This window comes from Chiloscyllium plagiosum, unplaced genomic scaffold, assembly GCF_037043375.1.
Source record: "Chiloscyllium plagiosum isolate Xiang-an unplaced genomic scaffold, Cpla_swu_hap1 HiC_scaffold_25, whole genome shotgun sequence".
In the NCBI taxonomy this organism is placed as follows: Eukaryota; Metazoa; Chordata; class Chondrichthyes; order Orectolobiformes; family Hemiscylliidae; genus Chiloscyllium; species Chiloscyllium plagiosum.
The window spans coordinates 12,282,116-12,302,556 of record NW_028270163.1 but is presented as its reverse complement, the minus strand read 5'-3'; the positions used below and the strand labels follow the sequence as shown (position 1 = coordinate 12,302,556).

General features: G+C 41.8%; 1 protein-coding gene across 2 annotated transcripts in view; it reads left to right on the top strand.

The window, feature by feature from the left end:
• Positions 1-226: 226 nt before the first annotated feature.
• gsg1l2b (gsg1-like 2b) overlaps positions 227-20,441 on the top strand; it is a 154,867-nt gene continuing 134,652 nt past the window's right edge. Inside the window, exons 1-2 of one of the 2 annotated variants that reach the window (XM_043714421.2) lie at positions 227-946; positions 3,092-3,139. In XM_043714421.2, coding sequence (XP_043570356.2) covers positions 592-946; positions 3,092-3,139 — 403 coding nt within the window. In that variant the 5' untranslated portion in view covers positions 227-591. The remainder of the gene's footprint in view (positions 947-3,091; positions 3,140-20,441) is intronic. The other variant, XM_043714420.2, reaches the window with a different exon arrangement.

The following is a 20,441-nucleotide window of genomic DNA, read 5'->3' as shown; positions in this document are numbered from 1 at the left end:
CAACACTGCACTGAACACACTGTTGATCCCAGCCCCATTCTATTGAAGCAAAGCTTAATATGTGCCAAGCCAAATATGAGGCCCGGTAGCATTATCTATCCAGACCTGCTAATTTCTACACAAATCTTCACCAGCTAAACTCGACCATTGTAAATGTGTTTTATTACTTAAAGTTGGGGGGGGGGGGGGATTTTATTTTGTTGTTGCTGTTGTCCGGAGGATCTGTGTGATTCCCTTTGCATACGGTTTGATTTCATGAGCAGAGGCGATCAGATGGAGGGGACCTGTTGCACAGAGCAGGATTCCAGTCTCTGCAGGGTTCACTTTCACCGTGGGATGAATGGACCACGCGTGGTTGGCTCAGCCCTCCAGAAGATGTGAGCTGGAGAGAGAGAGAGAGAGAGAGCTTTGCTGGAGTTCTGGGAGAATTGCTGCCTCCTATCTGTGAGTCAGTTCCATTGTCCGCGCTCTCTCTCTCTCTAACACACACAGACAAGACAGCATGGACCTGGCAGCGTCCAGACCTCAAGGCGGGCACACAGGAGGACTAGCAAACCAGTTTGGGGCATCTAAAGAGCGCGGTACGGATTGATGCCCGTGCCCTGTCGCTCACTCAAACCTCTCTCCGTCCCTCTCTCTGTCAAAATGGGCATCGACCGAAGGCACAGGGCGTCCCTGGCTCTCACTCTCAACTTTATAGCGCTGGTTTTCTGTGTCACCGCCTTCAGCACCAGCTACTGGTGCGAGGGCACCAGGAAAGTGGTGAAACCTTTTTGCAAAACTAACGTGAAGGAAAAACAGAGCAACTGCATCGAGTACACCAGCCCGGACAGTAACGACAGCAGCGTGGTCCGGTACAGCTGGGAGGCGGGCGATGATAAGTATGTGATTTGCTATTTCCATGCTGGTATTTGGTTCTCTTGTGAAGAAAACATCAGCGGAGAAGGTAAGGAAACCTTTCCACACTTAAGGCTTTTTATTATAGAAATAAAAGCGAAAATCGACTTATCTATGTATGTATACGTTGGATGTATATATATATATATACAGGATGTATGTGTGCCTACATGGTATATGTGTAGATACATTATATGAGTCCCTGCGCTATATATAAACTGTCTATATACATTGTATGTGTGCGTACGTTGTGTAGATGTGTGTATATTATTACCTATGTGTACATTTGTTATTGCAAAATATACACTTTGTACACAGAAAATCTGTTGGTGCACATACACAATTACGAAGCAGTTCTGTACCGTCTTTGCACGTGAAAAACAAACTAATATTGGCATTTTCTACAATTACAAAAAAAGCCCCACTGCTTTTCCTACCTATACAGGACAATATTTCCACACATTTGAGGTCCCAAGGTCTGATACCTTATATATGCGCAAATATTCTTTTTCTCCCTCTATCCATTTGCCTCCCTAACCCCCTCCAAACTATCTATTTACCCATATGACCATGTCCCTCTGCAGACGGGCAGTGAGATGGAAGGAAACGTGTTCACCTTTTGATCCAACACTACTGCAGGAAACCGTACCCGTGCGTAAAGTCAACAATGATTATTCTCTCGTCACCCCTGAAGTATGTCCCTCACCCACCTACACCCCCATAGTTGTCTGCTGGTGTGAAGACGGATTCCTGAGACTGACTGTTTGCATCCAACATATACAGTACATACATCGACGTCCCAGAGACAGGTCTACGAGTCGGCCAGGAAAGCGCGACTTTACCCGGTTTTCCGAACTAGCGAACACGCAAGACAGAGCTCCGAACCCGAAGTGTCTCTAGAAAGTTGTCTCTCTTCTTTCCCCTTGCTATTTTACTCACTGCCTCTCTACATTTCAATTCCCTTTATAAGTGAACACAGGAATGGTTTGCCCGCCCTCACACCATCCACAAGGTAAATAAATGCAGCTGGTCTTTTCTATCACGTTGTGTTGGAGAGAGCCACAGGTGACTGACAATATCGCTCCAACCTCCTAACCAGAGGGGTACAGCCGAGCCCAAAAGCAGAGAAAAAGGCATTGGAAGGGGTGGCTGTTGTCTGAGGGTGTTCAACTTTGTGTGGGTGTGTATGTGTATCTGTGCCTATGTGTGTATTTTTGAGTATGCATCCCTGTCTATATTTGTGCCTGTGTGTGTCTGTGTGTTTGTCTCATGGTGCCTGTATCTATGTGTCTGTAAGGACGTAACGTCCATGAGTGTGTTTGTGTCTGTGGTTTTATCTGTGGGTGTGTGGTTTGCTGTCTGTGTGTTTATGTGTCTGAGTTTGTCTGTTTTTCTCTGTGTCTACGTGCGTTTGTGTGTGCGTGTTTGTGTTTATGTTTTAGGCTGAGTGTCTGTGTGTGTTTTTCTGTCTCTGTGCCTGTGTATGCGTGTGTGAGAGAGAGAGCGAGAGAGAAGGGGTGTACTCGGTATGGACGAGAGGACTGCTCCCCTCTTCAGTCTCTACCTCTCCGGCCGTGTCTTTCAGGGTAATTCAGAGCTGTCACCTCAGCCACGTAGGCAAAAATGGGGTCCTGCAGATTAGAGTCAAGATTAGTGTGATGCTGGAAAAGCACAGCAGGTCAGGCAGCATCCCAGGAGCAGGAAAATCGACATTTCCGGCAAGAGCCCGTCATTAGGACTGAGCACTGTCCCAAGTAGCAACGGGGGGGAAGGGAGTGGGAATCCGACCTGACCTGATCCTGGCTCGATTTAGTCATGGGATGGGGGGAGTGCGAGGGGAACATAACTGAGGCGAAAAGGCACAGCATTTATTTAGAGAGAACGAGCACTTCCCTGCATTCACACACCGGCTGCTTGCACAGTTATTGAGGTGCATGTGGTGGGAGTTGGTGAAATTGCTTTTGCCAGCCTGTTGCTAACTTCTGCTTCTGTTAATAGTGTCGGGTTTAGCTCGCAGTGATATTTGTTTTGATGCAGCAGTGTCTCTGGGATGAGGTTACTGTCCATTACACATCACTGCTGTTGTCTCCTTCCTGTGAGGTGATGTGTTACTAGCTGTAGGAGCCTGTTCCACAGCGCAGCGCTTCAGGTGTCTGTTATTGTTCACTGCTCCCTGTTTCCTGTTGTTTTCCAGGGGAAAAATGCAGAAGTTTTATTCATCTGACACCTCCTGCTGAACGAGGTCAGTTTGAAATGAATCAATTACCTTTTTTTTAACCTGAAGTTACAGTTTTCAATTTCCAGTTGCCACGCTTATTAGCTTTCTAATAATTGTGACCCATTTGCATACTCTCCAGACTCAGAGGTGTCCAATCATTGATTGTAAAATTACAGTAAGGTATTCCTACACTTGCAGACTCTATTAGTCAGGCGGACAAGGGCAACCAGGCAACAAGAGCACAATCATCTTCCATAGGTGGCTCAGTGGTTAATGTTGCTGCCTCACAGCACCAGGGACCCAGGTTTGATTCCACCCTTTAGATGATTGACTGTGTGGAGTTTGCACATTCTCCCTGTGCTCAGGTTTCCTCCCACAGTCGAAAGATGTGCAGGTCAGGTGGATTGGTCATGCTAAATTGCCCATAGTGTCTAGAGATGTGCAGGCTGGGTGGATAAGCAATGGGAAATGCAGGATTACAGGAATAGACTAGGAAGGTGGGATGCTCTTTGGAGGGTCAATGTGGACTCAATGGGCCCAATGGGCTGCTTCCAAATGCTCGGGATTCTATTGAGGTGCATGTGGTGTGTGTTGGTGAAATTGTCAATTCCAACACCACCCCGACATGGACACCTATCACCATCCCTTCGTCTTTGTTGGGTCAAAATCCTGGAAGCTCCTGCCTCAGCTGACCATGGGTGCACCTTCACCAAATGAATAGTGCCAGTGGGTTCAAATAGAATGTCCACTGCCACCTTCTTGAGGGCAAATGGAGAAGGGCACAATAACTACCTGACTTTGACAGGGGTGCCAGCTTTCAAACAAATCCACAGCTCACTGGGAGTGGCACTCAGGGGTGATTCAGGGATACCAGTCACGAATTGGCTCCTCAAGCCCCTCGATGATTTTTTTTTTCCGTACTCCTAAAGTGCTTCCAATTGTCAAAGCTCCAGACTCAGAAAAGTTGCAGACATTTGATGTGTTTGCGAGTTTTGTTTTGTATTCGTTCACGGGATGTGAGCATTGCTGGCCAGGCCAGCATTTATCACCCACCCCTATTTGCCAAGAGGCAAGTTAAGAGTAATCATATTGCTGTAGGTCTGCATTCACATGTAGGCCAAACTGGGCAGGAATGATAGATGTCCATCCCCAAAGGAAGTGAACCAGATGGTTTTATTCTGACAAACAGCAATAGTGTTATGATAATCATTCAACTGTTAATTCCAGATTTTTTTAAAATTCAAATTCCACCTTCTGCCATTGGTGAGATTTGAACCTGGGTCCCAAAACATTATCTAGGGCTCTAGTGATACTACCACTAAGCCATTGCCTCCCCCCACCCAAGGCGGCATTACTTTTGTCTTCATGGACACAGTAATCTGTTCACTTCATGCATTGCCCTAACCATTGCACAGGAAGATGGTAAGTATCTGTAGACTAATACTTAGGCAGCATAATGCTTAATGGGTTACTCTGGGGTAGCACATCTGTGTCTCAGTTATAGAGACTTAGAGTCATAGAGATGTACAGCATGGAGACAGACCCTTTGGTCCAACTCATCCATACTGACCAAGTATCCTAAATTAAACTAGTCCCACTTGGCCCATATCCCTCTAAACCATTCCTATTCATATATCCATCCAGATGCCTTTTAAATGATGTAATTGTTCCAGCCTCCACCACTTCCTCTGGCAGCTCATTCCATATTTGCACCACCCCCTACATGAAAAAAATTGTCCCTTAGCTCCTTTAGTATGTTTTCCCCTCACCCTCAACCTATGCCCTCTCGTTCTGGACTCCCCCACCCCAGGAAAAAACTTTTTCTGTTTATCCTCTCCATGCCCCTCATGATTTTACAAACCTTTATAAGGTCACCCCTCAGCCTCCGACACCCCAGGGAAAACAGCTCCAGCCTATTCAGCCTCTCCCTATAGCTCAAACCCTCCAACTCTAGCAAACATCCTTGTAAACATTTTCTGAAACCTTTCAAGTTTCAAAACATCCTTCAGGTAGAAGAGAGACCAGAATGGCACACAATGTTCCAAAAGTGGCCTAACCAATGTTCTGTTCGGCTGCAATATGACCTCCCAACTCCTGTACTCAATGCTCTCAGAAAGTCATGGAACACTGATCCACTACAGAGACCTGAGTGTTAACTGCAGCCTAACATTTTAGTGCAGTGTTGAGCACAGCAGTTTCCTTCTTTAGGAACGTTCAACTGAGACACAGCCTACCTTCTCAATATGCAAGAGATGCTATGGCAGAAAAGCAAATGAGTTTCTCCTGGTGTCCTGGCCAACATCAGTTATTTTATCATCCCAAGATTAACATTTGTGGAAGCTCATTGTGTGGAAATTGGTCATTATTTTTGCTAGCATTACAAAGATTTCAATAGTCCTTAAGTTTTCAGCTGAGGGGGAGAATATAGAACTTCAGAGTTCCAATCATTTCTTATCCAGTAAGTTTCATTTCAGACAGGAATAAAATATTGTATCCTCCACCATTTCTTAAGGTTTACACTGCCATAACATACAGTGTAAACCTTAAGAAAAATGCTGGCAATGTTCTACTTAAAAAGATGTTGTTGAATGTTTTTGTTGAAAGTGGATAATTTGCTTATGGGAAAAGTGACTGCGGGGAATGATGAGCTGCTGCTTTTATCTTAAAGTAGACCAACAAATGGGTTTGTTAAAAAAAATTGAAAAGGCAGGTCAACAATGATGCTGAGTCACTGCATTTCTCTGCTGTGTTCAGGAAAGACAATGTTTCTTTGACAAAGCTCTTTGAGGCCACAGAGTTCTCATAATCTTCTGTGTGGCTGGGAGAGGTTATAATCAGCAATAGATTCTCTCTATGTGTCATGATTTAGGAAAATCACACTAACTAACACCAGTGTCTCGGACAATACATTTATTTTAACAGATGTCAGATCAGTCTTTAATAGTCTAATTGTTCACTTGTATACTGATAATTTTGCAAATGGTGCAGTATAAATTCAAAGTAGATTTACCCATGTGGGTTGAGACCAGTCACATGATTCATGATTGATGATTCATGTCAGATTGGGATTATTGGTTGCCATCAATGCTTGCAATTCACCTTTTGATGTTCATCTATCCAATTCTTCTTTTGCCCTATTATTTGACGGTTGTGGAAATCCCCACTCTAATCTCTCTCTGCCGAAAGAAAGAAAACATACAATGTGACAAAGATTAGAGGTAAATCAGAAGATCAGGAAAGTTTTAAAAGTCAACAAAGGAGAGAGGCCAAAATGAACATTGAACTCTTGGAGAATGAGGCTGAGGACATAATAATTGCAGAGAGTTGAACAAAATCATTGCATTAGGCTTCAGTGTAGATGATATTTTGTCTTCCAAACATGCTAGATAGTGAAGAGACTAAAGGCAGTGAAAATAAACACAGCACTATATTGGATGGCATGGTGGCACAGTGGTTAGCACTGCTGCCTCACAGTACCAGAGACTCTGGTTTGATTCTGGCCATGGACGATTGTCTTTGTGGAGTTCACAAGTTGTCTGCATGGTTTTCCTCCAGATACTTTGGTTTCCTCCCACAATCCAAAGATGTGCAAGTTCGGCGGATTGGCCAGGTTAAATTGCCCCATAGTATCCAGAGATGTATAGGCTAGGTGGATTAGCCGTGCGAAATGCACGGTTATAGGGATAGGGATAGGGTGGCATCCTCTTAAAAGGGTTGGTGCTGACTGGATAAGCTGAATAGCCTTTTTCGATACTGTAGGGATTCTATGATTGTATTCTACGATTCGAGCATTAAAGGAATGTGTCCAAAGGTTGATAAGCCCCTAGCTCTGACACCTTGCAACATAATACAGTATTACATAATGCATTCTAGCATTAAAGGGTATAGCTACAAAGATAGCTTAATCACTTAGAGACTTGAAATACTGACAGTGTAATATCCTTATTCAAAAATGGAGGGAAAGAAAAAAGGAAAGTATAGTCTGTTAACTTACCATCTGCTGTTAGGAAACTCTTAAAGTCTACTAAAAAAGACGTGATAGCAGAACATTTAGAAACAAATAGTATAATTTAGCAGAGTCAGCATGGGTTCATGAAGAGGAGATCATGCTTGACAAATTTAAGGTTATTTCGGGGGTAACAAGCAGGGTAGATAAAGGAGAATCAATAGATCTACTGTATTTGAATTTCCAAAAGACATGTGATAAGCTACCCACATAAGGCTACTTAATAAGATAAGGACCCATGATGTTGGAGATAGTATATTCACATGGATAGAGGATTGGCTAATTAACAGAAGACAGAGAGTTGGGATAAAGGAGGTATTTTCAGGATGGTGACCTGTAACTAGTGGGGTCCCACAAGGATCAGTGCCGGGGCCACATTCTACAAGAAGTATTGATGATTTGGATACTGGACATGACTGCACTATTGCCAGGTTTGCAGGTGACACAAAAATAGGCGGGAAGACGAGTGGTGAGGATGATACAAAGAGGGATATTGTTTTAAAAAATTCTCAAGGTCAGGTTCGTAGGAGAGTAGTCTGACACAGAACAAACGACCAAGAGGCGAGTCTGCTAGAATATGAGCATTTTATTCCCCGCAGCGTCGCCACAACCAGGTCTCATACTTACAACGGGTCTGGCTTATACTCACTCTACATGTTACCGGAACTGGGAGCCGTCAGTTCTCGTAGAGCGGTTGCCAACAACCCACGCTCGGCGGTTAAACGTAACCCCGGAGCAGACTCCCGGGTCTGGCTTATACTCACTCTACATGTTTTCAGTTCCACTCAGTTCAGTTCAGTTACCGGAACTGGGAGCCGTCAGTTCTCGTAGAGCGGTTGCCAACAACCCACGCTCGGCGGTTAAACGTAACCCCGGAGCAGACTCACCGAACTGGAGACTTTTCCAGCTGATATACTCTTTTCCAGATATAAACATTCATGTGAACAGCAGAGCAAGGCTAAAAAACACATTCCATTCTGGTTACATACAGATAAGAAGATTCACACGGGGAGGTGTGTAATAAGATTCACACGGGACTAAGCGACACCTTCCATTTTCGGTTAGATTCACACATGTATTGGGACACAATTTTAACCCTTTCACCACAGATATAGACTAGTTCAATGAGTAGGTAGAAAGTGGGTAAGTGAATTATAAAGTGGGGGGAAATGTGAGATTATGTACTTTGGAAAAAAAAATAAAAGAGCTGAATATTATTTGAATGGGGGAAGACTGAAGAAAGCTGCAGCTCTGAGGGACTTTGGGGTCTTTGTGCATGAATCACAAATAGCAAGGATCAGCAGGTAATAGGGAAGGCAAATGGAATATTTAATGGAATAGGGAATGGAGTATAAAAATAGGAAGGTCTTTCTGAAACTGTACAGGGCATTGGTCAGACCTCAGCTGGAATGCTGTGAACAGTTCTAGTCTGCTTACCTTAGGAAAGGTATCCTGGCATTGGAGGCAGTCCAGAGAACATTCACTAGGTTGATCCTGGGTTTGGAGGGAGGGTTTTATGATGAAAGTTTGAGTAGGTTGGACCTCTACTCATTAGAATTTAGGAGAATGATAGGTGACCTTACTGAAACACACAAGATTCTTAGGGAACTTGATGGGACAGATACAGAGAGGTAACTTCCCCTTGTGGGAGAGTCTGGCATCAGACGGTGTATACTTGGAGCAAGGAATCACCATTTAAGACAGAGATGAGGAGGAAGTTCTTTCCTCAAGGTGCTGAATCTATGAAATTCTTTCCTGCAGAGGACTGTCAAGTTAAGTACAGGATATATTCAGGGCTGAACTATACAGATTTTTAATCAGGAAGTGAATCAAGAATTATGGGAAAAAGGCTGGAAAATGAGATTGAGGATTATCAGATCAGCCATGGTCTCATGGAATGACAGACCTTCATACTGAGTCAAATGGCCTACCCCTGCTAGTATAGCTCCTTTTGGTCTGAAGCCTTGCTTCTCTTTCTCTCTTTCTTCCTTTAAGTCTACTAATTTGACCAAACTCCTGGTCTCCTCTTTCATGTCATCTTTTTTGGCGCTATATCAGATTTCATACAGTAATGCTCCTGCAAACAGTTTGGATATCTTACACATCCTAGGCTCTATATAGATGCAAACTATTCTTATCAATTAACTATTCTCTTCAGTGTTTTTCTTCATTTCCCATAAAAAGGCAGACCTATAAATTCTTCAGCCCTGACAACTGTAAGCGAGTTACAGTAAAATCAAGCATTGCCTTCCCTTTTCTCCCTTTTTTTGTGCAGTTCAGTCAAGATTTAAATAGTCTTTTACTGAAACATTGATCATCCTTAAGTTACAAACACCTTGTCACAAAGTTGACATTCTTTCCACGCAAGTCCAAAGTTTTTATTTTGTGGATTATATTTGAGTACATACTTTGGACGTTTATGGTTATGTAATTGCAGTACAATATAGTTAACTGTAATAACCTGTGAATGTTATTGGAAGAAGTGATATACACTCGTATGATCTGAGAGGCTAAGATAAAGCAGCTAGTGTAGTGGTTGTTCTCATAAATGTTCTAACAAAAATAGAGTGTTTTATAGTCAGCAACCTTCCAGACGTTTTGAAGTTACTCTAATCCAACAACACAATAATATATGTATAATAATATTTTAAATATAGCTCAAGTTGCAGTTGAGGTGTTGATTTTGAAGAGATTACTGGAAAGTCCCTTTTCCAAAACTGTCACAAAATTGCAATATTTAAACAAGGGATACAAACAAATAAGAAATGTGTGTGTGAGAGACCTGAGCATCGAAGGCCAAGCTAAGAGTCTAAGGACTGCATGTGTTTTTATGCTTCTTGTGAGATGTGGTGATCGCTGGTTGGGCCAGCATTTATTACCCATTCCTAATTGCCCTTGAGAAGATGTTGATGAGTCACCTTCTTGAGCTGCTGTAGTCCACATGCTTTATAACACTCATAGTGCTATGAGGAAGGGACTTCCAGCATTTTGACGAACAACAGTGAAGGAAAAGCAATGTATTTCCAAGTCAGGCTTGGAAGAAAACTTGCAAATGATGGTGTTTCCATGCATCTGTTTCCCTTGTCATTCTAGGTGGTAGAGGTCATGGGTTAGAAGGTGATGTAAGAGGAGCATTCAACGTTGTTGCACTGCAGATCTTAGATGGTACAGATTGCTGCTATTGTGCTGTTGTTGTGATGGAGGGAGTGAATGTCAAGGGTGCCTACCAAATGGGCTGCTTTGTCCTGATTGGCATTAAGCTTCTCATGTTTTGTTGGAGTTGCACTCATCCAGTGACATGCAGACTGTTCTATCACACTCCTGATTTATAGATGGTGGACAGCTTTGTAGAGTTAGAAAGTGAGTTAGTTGCCACCAAATTCCTAGTCTCTGACTTGTTTTTGTAGTCATGGTATCTAAATGGTTGGGTGAGTTCAGTTTCTGGTCAATGGTAAACCCTAGGACATTGAGAGCGGGGAATTCAGCAATACCAATATCATTGAATGTTAAGAGACGGTGGTTAGGATCTTGTTTATTGCTGTTACTAAGGTAAAAATCCAGCTGGCAAAAGGAGGTCAGTCTATCTACTACACAGGTTGAGTCACCAAACCTGGTACAACATAAATCCAACTATTTTTAACCTCCAGACCAGGCATCACCAGATGTAAATTAGTTACAGAGTCATAGAGTCAGAGAGCTGTACAGCATGGAAACAGACCCTTCGGTCCATCTTGTCCATGCCAACTAGATATCCTAACCTAATCTAGTCCCATTTTCCAGCACTTGGCCCATATCCCTCTAAACCCCCTCCTATTCATATACCCATCCAGATGCCTTTTAAATGCTGTAATTGTACCATCCTCCGCCTCTTCCTCTGGTAGCTCATTCCACCACCCTCTGCATGAAAACATTGACCGTTAGGTCTATTTTATATCTTTTCCCTCTCACACTAAACTAAGTCCTCTAGTTCTGGACTCCCCCCCCCACACAGGGAAAAGACTTTGTCTATTTATCCTATCCATGCCCCTCATGATTTTATAAACCTCTATAAGGTCACCCCTCAGCTGCTGAAACTCCAGGAAAAACAGCCCCAGCCTGTTCAGAATCTTCCTGTTGCACAAAACCTCCAACCCTGTCAACACCTTTGTAAATCTTTTCTGAACCCTTTCAAGTTTCACAACATCCTTCTGATAGGAAGGAGGTCAGAATTTCACGCAATATTCTAAAAGTGGCTGAATCAACAAACTGTCCAGCTGCTGCATGACCTTCCAACTCCTGTACTCAATACTCTGACCAATAACGGAAAGCATGCCAAACACCTTCTTCACTGTCCTATCTACCCGCAATTTTACTTTCAAGGAGCTATGAGCCTGCACTCCAATGTCTCTTTGTTCAGCAACACTCCACAGGACTTTACCATGAAGTGTAAAACTCCTGCTCTGATTTGCTTTTGCAAAATGTAGCACCTCGCATTTATCTAAATTAGACTCCATCTGCCACTCCTCAGCCCATTGGCCCATCTGATCAAGATCCTAATGTACGCTGAGGTAACCTTCTCCACTGTCCACGACATCTCCAATCTTGGTGTCATCTGCAAGCGTACTAATTATACCTCCTATGTTCACATCCAAATCATTTTTTATAAATGACAAAAAGTAATGGACCAAGCACCGATCCTTGTGTCACACCACTGGTCACAGGCCTCCAGTCTGAAAAGCAACCCTCCACCACCACCCTCTTTCTTTTACCTTTGAGCCAGTTCTGTATCCAAATGGTCAGTTCTCCCTGTATTCCATGATCTCTAACCTTGCTAACCAATGTCCCATCAGGAACCTTGTCGAACATTTTACTGAAGTCCATATCGATCATGTCCACCACTCTGCCCTCATCAATCCTCTTCATTATTTCTTCAAAAACCGAAATCAAGTTCATGAGACAATATTCCCCACGTACAAAGCCATGTTGGCTATCTCTAATCAGTCGTTGCCTTTCCAAATACAGTGTTACAAAATACTCGTTTAGTATCTCGCTCATCTCCTGCGGCTCCACACATAGGCTGCCTTGCTGATCTTTGAGGGGCCCTATTCTCTCCCTAGTTACCTTTTTGTCATTAATGTATTTGTAAAAAACCTTTGGACTCTCCTTAACTCCAATTGCCAAAGCTATCTCATGTCCCCTTTTTGCCCTCCTGATTTCCCTCTCAAGTCTCCTCCTACTGCTTCACTCGATAAACAGGATTCACTCAATCTATCCTGTTTATACCTGACATATACTTCCTTTTTTTTCTTAACCAAAACCTCAATTCCTCGTGTCACCCAGCATTCACTATACCTACCAGCTTTTCCTTTCACCCTGACAGGAATATACTGTCTCTGGACTCTTATTATCTCATTTCTGAAAGCTTCTCATTTTCCAGCCATCCCTTTACCTGTGAATGTCTGCGCCCAATCAGTTTTTGAAGTTCTTGCCTCGTACTGTCAAAATTAGCCTTCCTCCAATTTAGAACTTGAACTTTTAAATCCGGTTTATCCTTTTCCATCACTATTTCAAAACTAATAGAATTATGGTCGCTGGCTCCAAAGTGCTCCCCCACAGATACCTACCCTGCTTTATTTCCCAAAAGTAGGTCAGGTTTTGCACCTTCTCTAGTAGGTACATCCACATACTGAATCAGAAAATTTCTTGCACACACTTAACAAATTCCTCTCCATCTAAACCTTAACACTATGGAAGTCCCAGTCTGGAAAGTTAAAACCCCCTACCATAACCACCCTATTATTCTTTCAGATAACTGAGACCTCCTTACAAATTTGTCTCTCAATTTCTCTCTGACTATTGGGGATCTATGATACAATCCCAATAAGGTAATCATCCCTTTCTTATTTCTCAGTTCTATCCAAATAACTTCCCTGTGTGCATTCCCAGGAATATCATCCCTAAGTACAGCCATTATGCTATCCCTTATCAAAAATGCCACTCCCCCTCCTCTCTTGCCTCCTTTTCTATCCTTCTGTAGCATTTGTGTCCTGGAACATTAAGCTGCCAGTCCTGTCCATCCCTGAGCCACATCTCTGTAATTGCTATGATATCCCAGTCCCATGCTCTGAACTATGCCCTGAGTTCATCTGCCTTCTCTGTTAGGCCTCTTGCATTGAAATAAATGTAGTTAAATTTGTCAGTCCAACCTTGTTCTCTGCTTTGTCCCTGCCTGCCCTGACTGTTTGACTCACTCACATTTCCAACTGTACCAGTCTCAGACTGATCTCTTTCCTCACTATTTCCCTGAGTCCCAACCTGCCAGCAACCCCCCTTCCCCCCACACCCCAACACACACACCTGACTAGCTTAAATCCTCTCAAACCAACTCTAGCAAATCTCCCTGCCAGTAAATTAGTCCCTATCCAATCTGTCCTTCTTGTACAGGTCACTTCTACCCCAGAAGAGATTCCAATGATCCAGAAGTGTGAAACCTTTTCCCCTGCACCAGCTCCTCAGCCACACATTCATCTCCTCTATCCTCCTATTCCTACTCTCACAACTTGTAGCACCGGGAGGAATCCAGATATTACTACCCTCGAGGACCTCCTTTTTCAATTCTTGCCTAACTTTCCATATTTTCACTTCAGAATCCCATCCTTTTCCTTCTCTATGTCGTTAGCTCCAATGTGTACAATGACCTCCTGCTGGTTCCCCTCCCCTTTGAGAACATTCTGCACCCTCTCTGAGATATCCTCAATCCTGGCACCAGGGGGGCAACACACCATGCTGATTTTTCACTGATGTCCGCAGAAACATCTGTTCGTGCCTCGGACTAGAGAGTTCTCTAACACAATCGATCGCTTGGAAACTGGCATACCCCTCATTACATTAGAGCCAGTCTCGATGTGAAAGTGCATGTTGTCAGAGCAAAACAGACGTGTTGAGTGACTGTAACACACCACGAGCAACTTGTACAATGGATGGAGGAATGTGAGGTGAAGAACACTCCAATAATGGAATACATGAGGTTCAACAAAAAAGGGACTTCATCTAGTCTCACTTATAGTTGACAGTGAATAGAGCAGATTCAGTACGCAAACTGAGAAATAACTATTTTAGAGGAAACTTCTATTCTGATTCTCTGAAATTGCTGCTAAGTGATTGCTGCTTGGTTAAACCACTCGTTTATTTTGGATGACGTACTAGAATCTAACCTATATGGCACAGGTCTCTTGCTTGTTTTGCAAAAATAAAACATAATTTTAAGGGAGATACACTAATATTCCCATTTTAGGTTTTGTGCATCGTGCTATCCTCAAATATGTTTTGACTTTGCTTCAAATATAAACAATCTCACTTGTCTACATAATTCAAATATATTTCTACAAAGCATGAATTCTAACCCAACTGCTAACTTTGTGACAAACTCAATGTGTCTGCCTCTTCTTCCATAAGATCCTCTCCCTATAAAGGCATAAACTGCACCAACAGGCTGAACACCATTTACCTCCTTTGCTGATTTTGACTGAATGTCAGATACTCATCAACAGTGATTGCACTGCAGAATTTGACAACAGTGTAAATGTATTTAACACTATCTCCAACATTATTAATGACTCCAGTTCCATTTACCTTGCTAGTTGTACCACTGAGTCAGTGAAGGTTATAAATACTTGTGCAGATCTTGTTGCATTAATAACAATTCAGGTGACTGAAATCAGAACTTGTTAAATCCTTTCAAACTCACTCCTGTAGCACTCTGATTAATGCTTCATTTGATGGAAGACAGGAGTGGAAGTCAGATGTAACTCGCCTGATTGAGACAGTTTCCACCCCAGTTTTCTTTTTAACAGGTTAGGATGGAGATAAGAGGACCTGCCTTAATCTTCCGAGAGACAGGGGCATTGAGATGTAGCAACTGGGATCCCTTTGTAGAAGAAACTGTGGAAGGACATCCCTGGTAATGATTGGGTAGTTAGTTTAACATCAGCGGTGGGTAAGATTTCAGAAACAATGATCAATGGGTCAAAATGACCAGCAGTTCCTTCTCTGGCCTACTATTTATTAAAATTTTGCAGACCTGTCATTACAGCTACGTTTATCTTGTCTTTTACTTTCGCATAAAGCTAATCGAGTCTTAAGAGAAAAATAAAGTGGAATTGTAAGCATAATTGACTTCTAAAAGAAAAGGAGAAAAGAGAGGCATAATTTTTAATTTTATGGCCTAAGGATTTGCAAATACTTAAATGTTACAAATACTAACTATGTTGGAATATTGCATTCAATTCAGGTCTCCCTGCTTTTGGAAAGAAGTTGTTAAACTTGAAAGGGTGTAGAAAAGATTTACAAGGATGTTGCCAGAGTTGGGGGGTTTGAGATAAATTGATAGGCAGAAGAGGTTGGGGCTATTTTCCCTGGAGCATCGGAGGTTGAGGGGTGATCTTATAGAAGTTTACAAAATCAGAGGGGCATAGATGGGGTGAATAGCCAAGGTCTTTTTCTCAGGGTAGAGGAGCCCACAACTAGAGGGCATAGGTATAAGGTGAGAGGGGAAAGATATAAAAGGGACCTAAGGGGCAACTTTTTCACACAGAAGGTGATATCTGTATGGAATGGGCTGCCAAAGGAAGTGGTGGAGGCTCGTACAATTACAATATTCAAAAGGCATTTGAATGGGTAAGTGAATAGGAAAGGTTTAGGGGGATATGGACCAAATCTGGGCAAATGGAACAAGATTAATTTAGGATATCTGGTCAGCCTGGATGAGTTGGACTGAAAGGTCTGTTTCCATGCTGTACAACCCAATGACTTTATGAGGGGAAACTGCCCTACTCTTCTTTTAACACTGCTGCAGCATATTTAATGGAAAGCTGAGAAACAGAAGGGTCTCTGTTTGTTGCCTCATTCAAAAGACACCTCCTCCAATTGTGCAGAGTGTCACATTGATTATGTATGCTGGATTCAGAGATGAACATGCTATCAGTGAACCATGAATAACATTTATAAGGGGTAGAAATGATCAGATTATCCTGAACAGGGCTGAAGTCCATTACTCTTTCAGACTTATATTCAGACAAATTTTAATCATTTCTGCCATTGACTACATTTGCTGAGAGAGGAAAATAAGAAATACATTCAAATTGCCCCACATAATTCAACTAAAGAAAAACAAAACACAACTTGTTTTAACACAAAATATATGAACTAAATGTTTACAATGATTACTGTACAATGACACAAAGTTTCTGCACACCATTCATTACAGATTGCTGATAGCTGATTGAGTTAAATTAATTAGCCAAGAATTAATTATTCCAATATTAAGATTTGTTGATTCACAAAATATGTTGAGCTTGAGCAATTGTCAATAGACTAAAAAGCAAAAGCAGACAATAGCTTTGAAATAAACTCAAAATGGTCAACAGCTGAGAAAAAGAGATTGTGTTTTGCAGAGAGACTAAAAATTAGGTCATCTCGAAGCATTTATTTATGACAGTGGTGCACGATTCAGGATTATTGTAAAGAAGGTGGAGACCTCATAATAAGCAAAGCACTCTCTCTGTTGAAATGATCTCTCAGTCTTTATTACTTGCTGCATCATCCCTCGCCACATTGTTCTTAACTCACTCCCGTGGAGAATTAAACCCCTCACTGTAATTTGCACCTGTGAGCAAGACCACTCATTGAAGGGAGCCTGCTGAGTCTGATAATCAGTCCTGTTCAAAAACCTAATAATTTAAAACCCAGTCAGTTCTTCACAGATGGAGTTGGTAGAAGATAGTTAATATCTTTTCTCATAATTTCAGCCACATATTGCAAATGTGTGTGAAGCTGGTACAGATTGTGTGAACTGCAATGCCATTTCTCCCTGGGAGACGAGGTATTTTCTCAATCACTCCTAATCAAAATGCTTTCTCTCTATTTTTCCATATTCCTCTATTGTAGAAATCACTTGTTTTCCATGTGTATAGTTTAGCAGCTTCACATTTGACTGTACCGAGCTGCTAATGTTACTGAAGCTGGGTTATTCCAAGGCTCAGTGAATATACAATATTTAAACATATTTACATAACATTACAAAGTGACAAGAAATGAATGACTGAGGGAGCCATGAGCTCCTCTCATCAGTTGAACAGTGGTTGAGATGTTGGTGCAAGTTGGTAAAGCTACAATACAAGGTATAGATGAGTAGCAACCAGCAGTTGAGTCACTATCAGAGAACACAAAATTGTTACATCCTAGATCATGCTCAGTCAAGTCTGCAAGCCCAATATTAAAGCTATATGTGTTTCTAAAGTTCTCAGACATTATTGGTGCATTTATTTGATCACTATCTTGTAAATTAATGAATTCCATTGTATCATGTGACATGAAGGTTGTCATTTACAGCAATTACGATCCCATGTATCAATATCTAATGATAGTAGGTGTGCTGAACTAGAATGTGTAACATCAAATGCTGTATAACTTTTACATTGGACAGATTCAACTGTACTTTGTCTCCTCTGCATGAGTCACTTGCACTAACCAAGAATTCCATTGCAAAGGTGGATAGAGTCACAGTTAAGAAAAAAAATACATTGAAACTCCTCCCAGTGACTCACTGTTTAAGAGCATCTTGTGTCTTGAGGTCAGGTCAGCCACTGGTCTGACTGTCACTGATGGAACTAGACCAGGAAAGGGTCTGGGAGAGTGTGAATGATCAGAATCTGCCGTGGTTCCCAGTTTTCAGAAAATCACTGGCAGCATATTATCAGCCTTTTGCTGAGGTAAACCCATCACCAGTGGCCTTTGAGAATCACACAATGATATGGTGCAGAAGGAGGTCATTTGGCCCATCATTCCCATGATGGCTCTTTGCTCAAGCAATCTTTTTAATTCCATTCTTCTGTTCTTTCCTAATGTTCCTGTGATATATGAGGGTTCTAACCTTTATCTAATTAACTTTAAAACATTACTATTGAATGTGCTTCCATCACTTCAGATAGCACATTCCTGATCCTAAAACTGCATCTTATCATGAAAACGTTTTTTCGTGTTAACTCTGGTTCAAAGGTCAATGGTTTTCAATTCTTTCTGATTCTTGACTTTTAAATTTAGTTCATGATATTGAATGCCTGTACTAAATCTTCTACCAGTCTTCTCTGCTGTCGGGTAAATAAGCCACTTGTTTAGTTTCTCCACGTAACTGAAGTCCCTCAGCCCTGGTGCAACCCAGCATAGTCCCACTGCACTGTCTCTCATCCTTTCCAAAGTATGCTGCTAGAATTGAACTTTTATTTAGGGTTTATGACCCTGGAGTAGAGATTGAGGTGAAAAGTTAAGTGCATTAGGAACAAGGTGTAGAAATGAAAAATAACACTGACAATACCTAGCAACAAAGTGTCCAAAACATAAAGAGAAAGAAAGACTGAACCACTGACAGACAAACTGTGTTGGTTCCTGTCAGAAGCAGATCATTCAGAGCGAAAAGGCCAATAATAACTGCAATCACCAAAATAGTCAGGCTGGAATAAAATGAGTCTTAAGTGGCTTAATGTTAAGAAGAGAAAGGCTCCAGAACAGAAGGCTATGGAAGAGGAGTTTAAGGAACCACTTAAGGAAATAATTGAGCTGTGTTTACGGTTTGTTGACAGTTTTCAGAAAGTTAAAAATCACATGACACCAGGTTATAGTCCAACAGGTTTATTTGGAAACACTAGCTTTAGAAGCGTTGCTTCTTCTTCAGGTGGTTGTGGAGAATAAGATCATAAGACACAGACTTTATGGCCAAATGAGTACTGTGTCACTTGGGTTCATGTCACACGATAGATGATCCCATTACACACGCACACACACATGCTAACACAGACTTTCTCTCAAACACATACAACCCCCACTCACACACCCACACACGCACCCTCTCACAGACATATATCCCATCACACACACATACACTCTTAACCAAGCCTACACGCACACATTTACACACACGCACTCTATCACATGCACTCACACCCACATGCAGTCACACACACTCACTCTCTCTCCTATACGTGCACACATATAAGTTTATGGGGTGAATTTGCTTTTGCAGAATTACATTTTATTTTGCTCAAAAGCTGCATGAATCCATATTAAACTCTGTAAATCCCACTTTAAAAATAGAACCAGTCAAACTCAACACTGGGGCAAAGACAGACCTCACATTTTAATGCATTGTCTGATCTGAGATGGCATCTATTGTTAGAAAAGATAGACCTTTCTTGAGAATGTAACTTAAAAGAAGTTCTGGGATTTACATATCAAAGAACAGAAACTAGCACATCCCATTCTAAAAGATAAAAGACTTAACCTAAAATTGTTTAATGTATCATCACATCTCCATGACACTGTACTCATTTTACAATAAATTCTGTCTTATTATCGTACTCTCCACAACCACCTGATGAAGAAGCAGTGCTTTGAAAGCTAGTGTTTCTAAATAAACCTGTTGAATTATAACCTGGTGTTATGTGATTTTTAACTTTATCCACCCCAGTCCAACACGGGCACCTCCAAGTCAGTTCCAGAAAGAGGAATTTAACTAAACAAACAGAAATCAAATGAGTGAATTGAATAGGATGCTTTAAATTGGGGCAAGGATGACCTTTCACTGGGGAATGAGCTCTATAAAGTTATTCCTGAGATTGAAAAGACTGAATTCTTCTTTCTAATGCTTGCAATCAGAGCATTTCAGATAGTTCTTACACACAGTGCCAAACAGTTTGTATTTTTTTTCTTTCTTTTGAGTGTAATTAACTTTGATTTCATTTATTAAAAGTATATTGACAGTCTGTTGTGAATATATTCAGTGTGTGACTGCAGGGTAAATAAATAGCAAAAATAATATCTATTGTTGAACAAGACACTCACTCTGGAATCTGATTTGTTGAGTACACTCATCATAGCAAAGAATTATCTTGACAGCGAGTGTTGGGGTTAGTTCACGGTGCATGTAATCAAAGACCATCTCTTTTCTGTCTTTATTTAAACATACAGGTATCTGCATCAAAGAGTGTGGTGCTGGAAAAGCACAGCCGAGTAGGCAGCTTCCGAGGAGCAGGACAATTGATGTTTCCAGCATAAGCTCTTCATCAGGAATGAGCTCTTCATCATTCCTGATGAAGGGCTTATGCTTGAAACATCGATTCTCCTCGGATGCTGTGTGACTGGCTGTGCTTTTCCAGCACCACAGTCTTGACTCTGATCTCCAGCATCTGCAGTCCTCACTTTCTTCATACAGATATCTGCACCTTGAGCAGAAAACTAGCTAATTACCGAAGGAACAAGAACCCTGGCCGTTTTTCTGTTCCCTTGCCC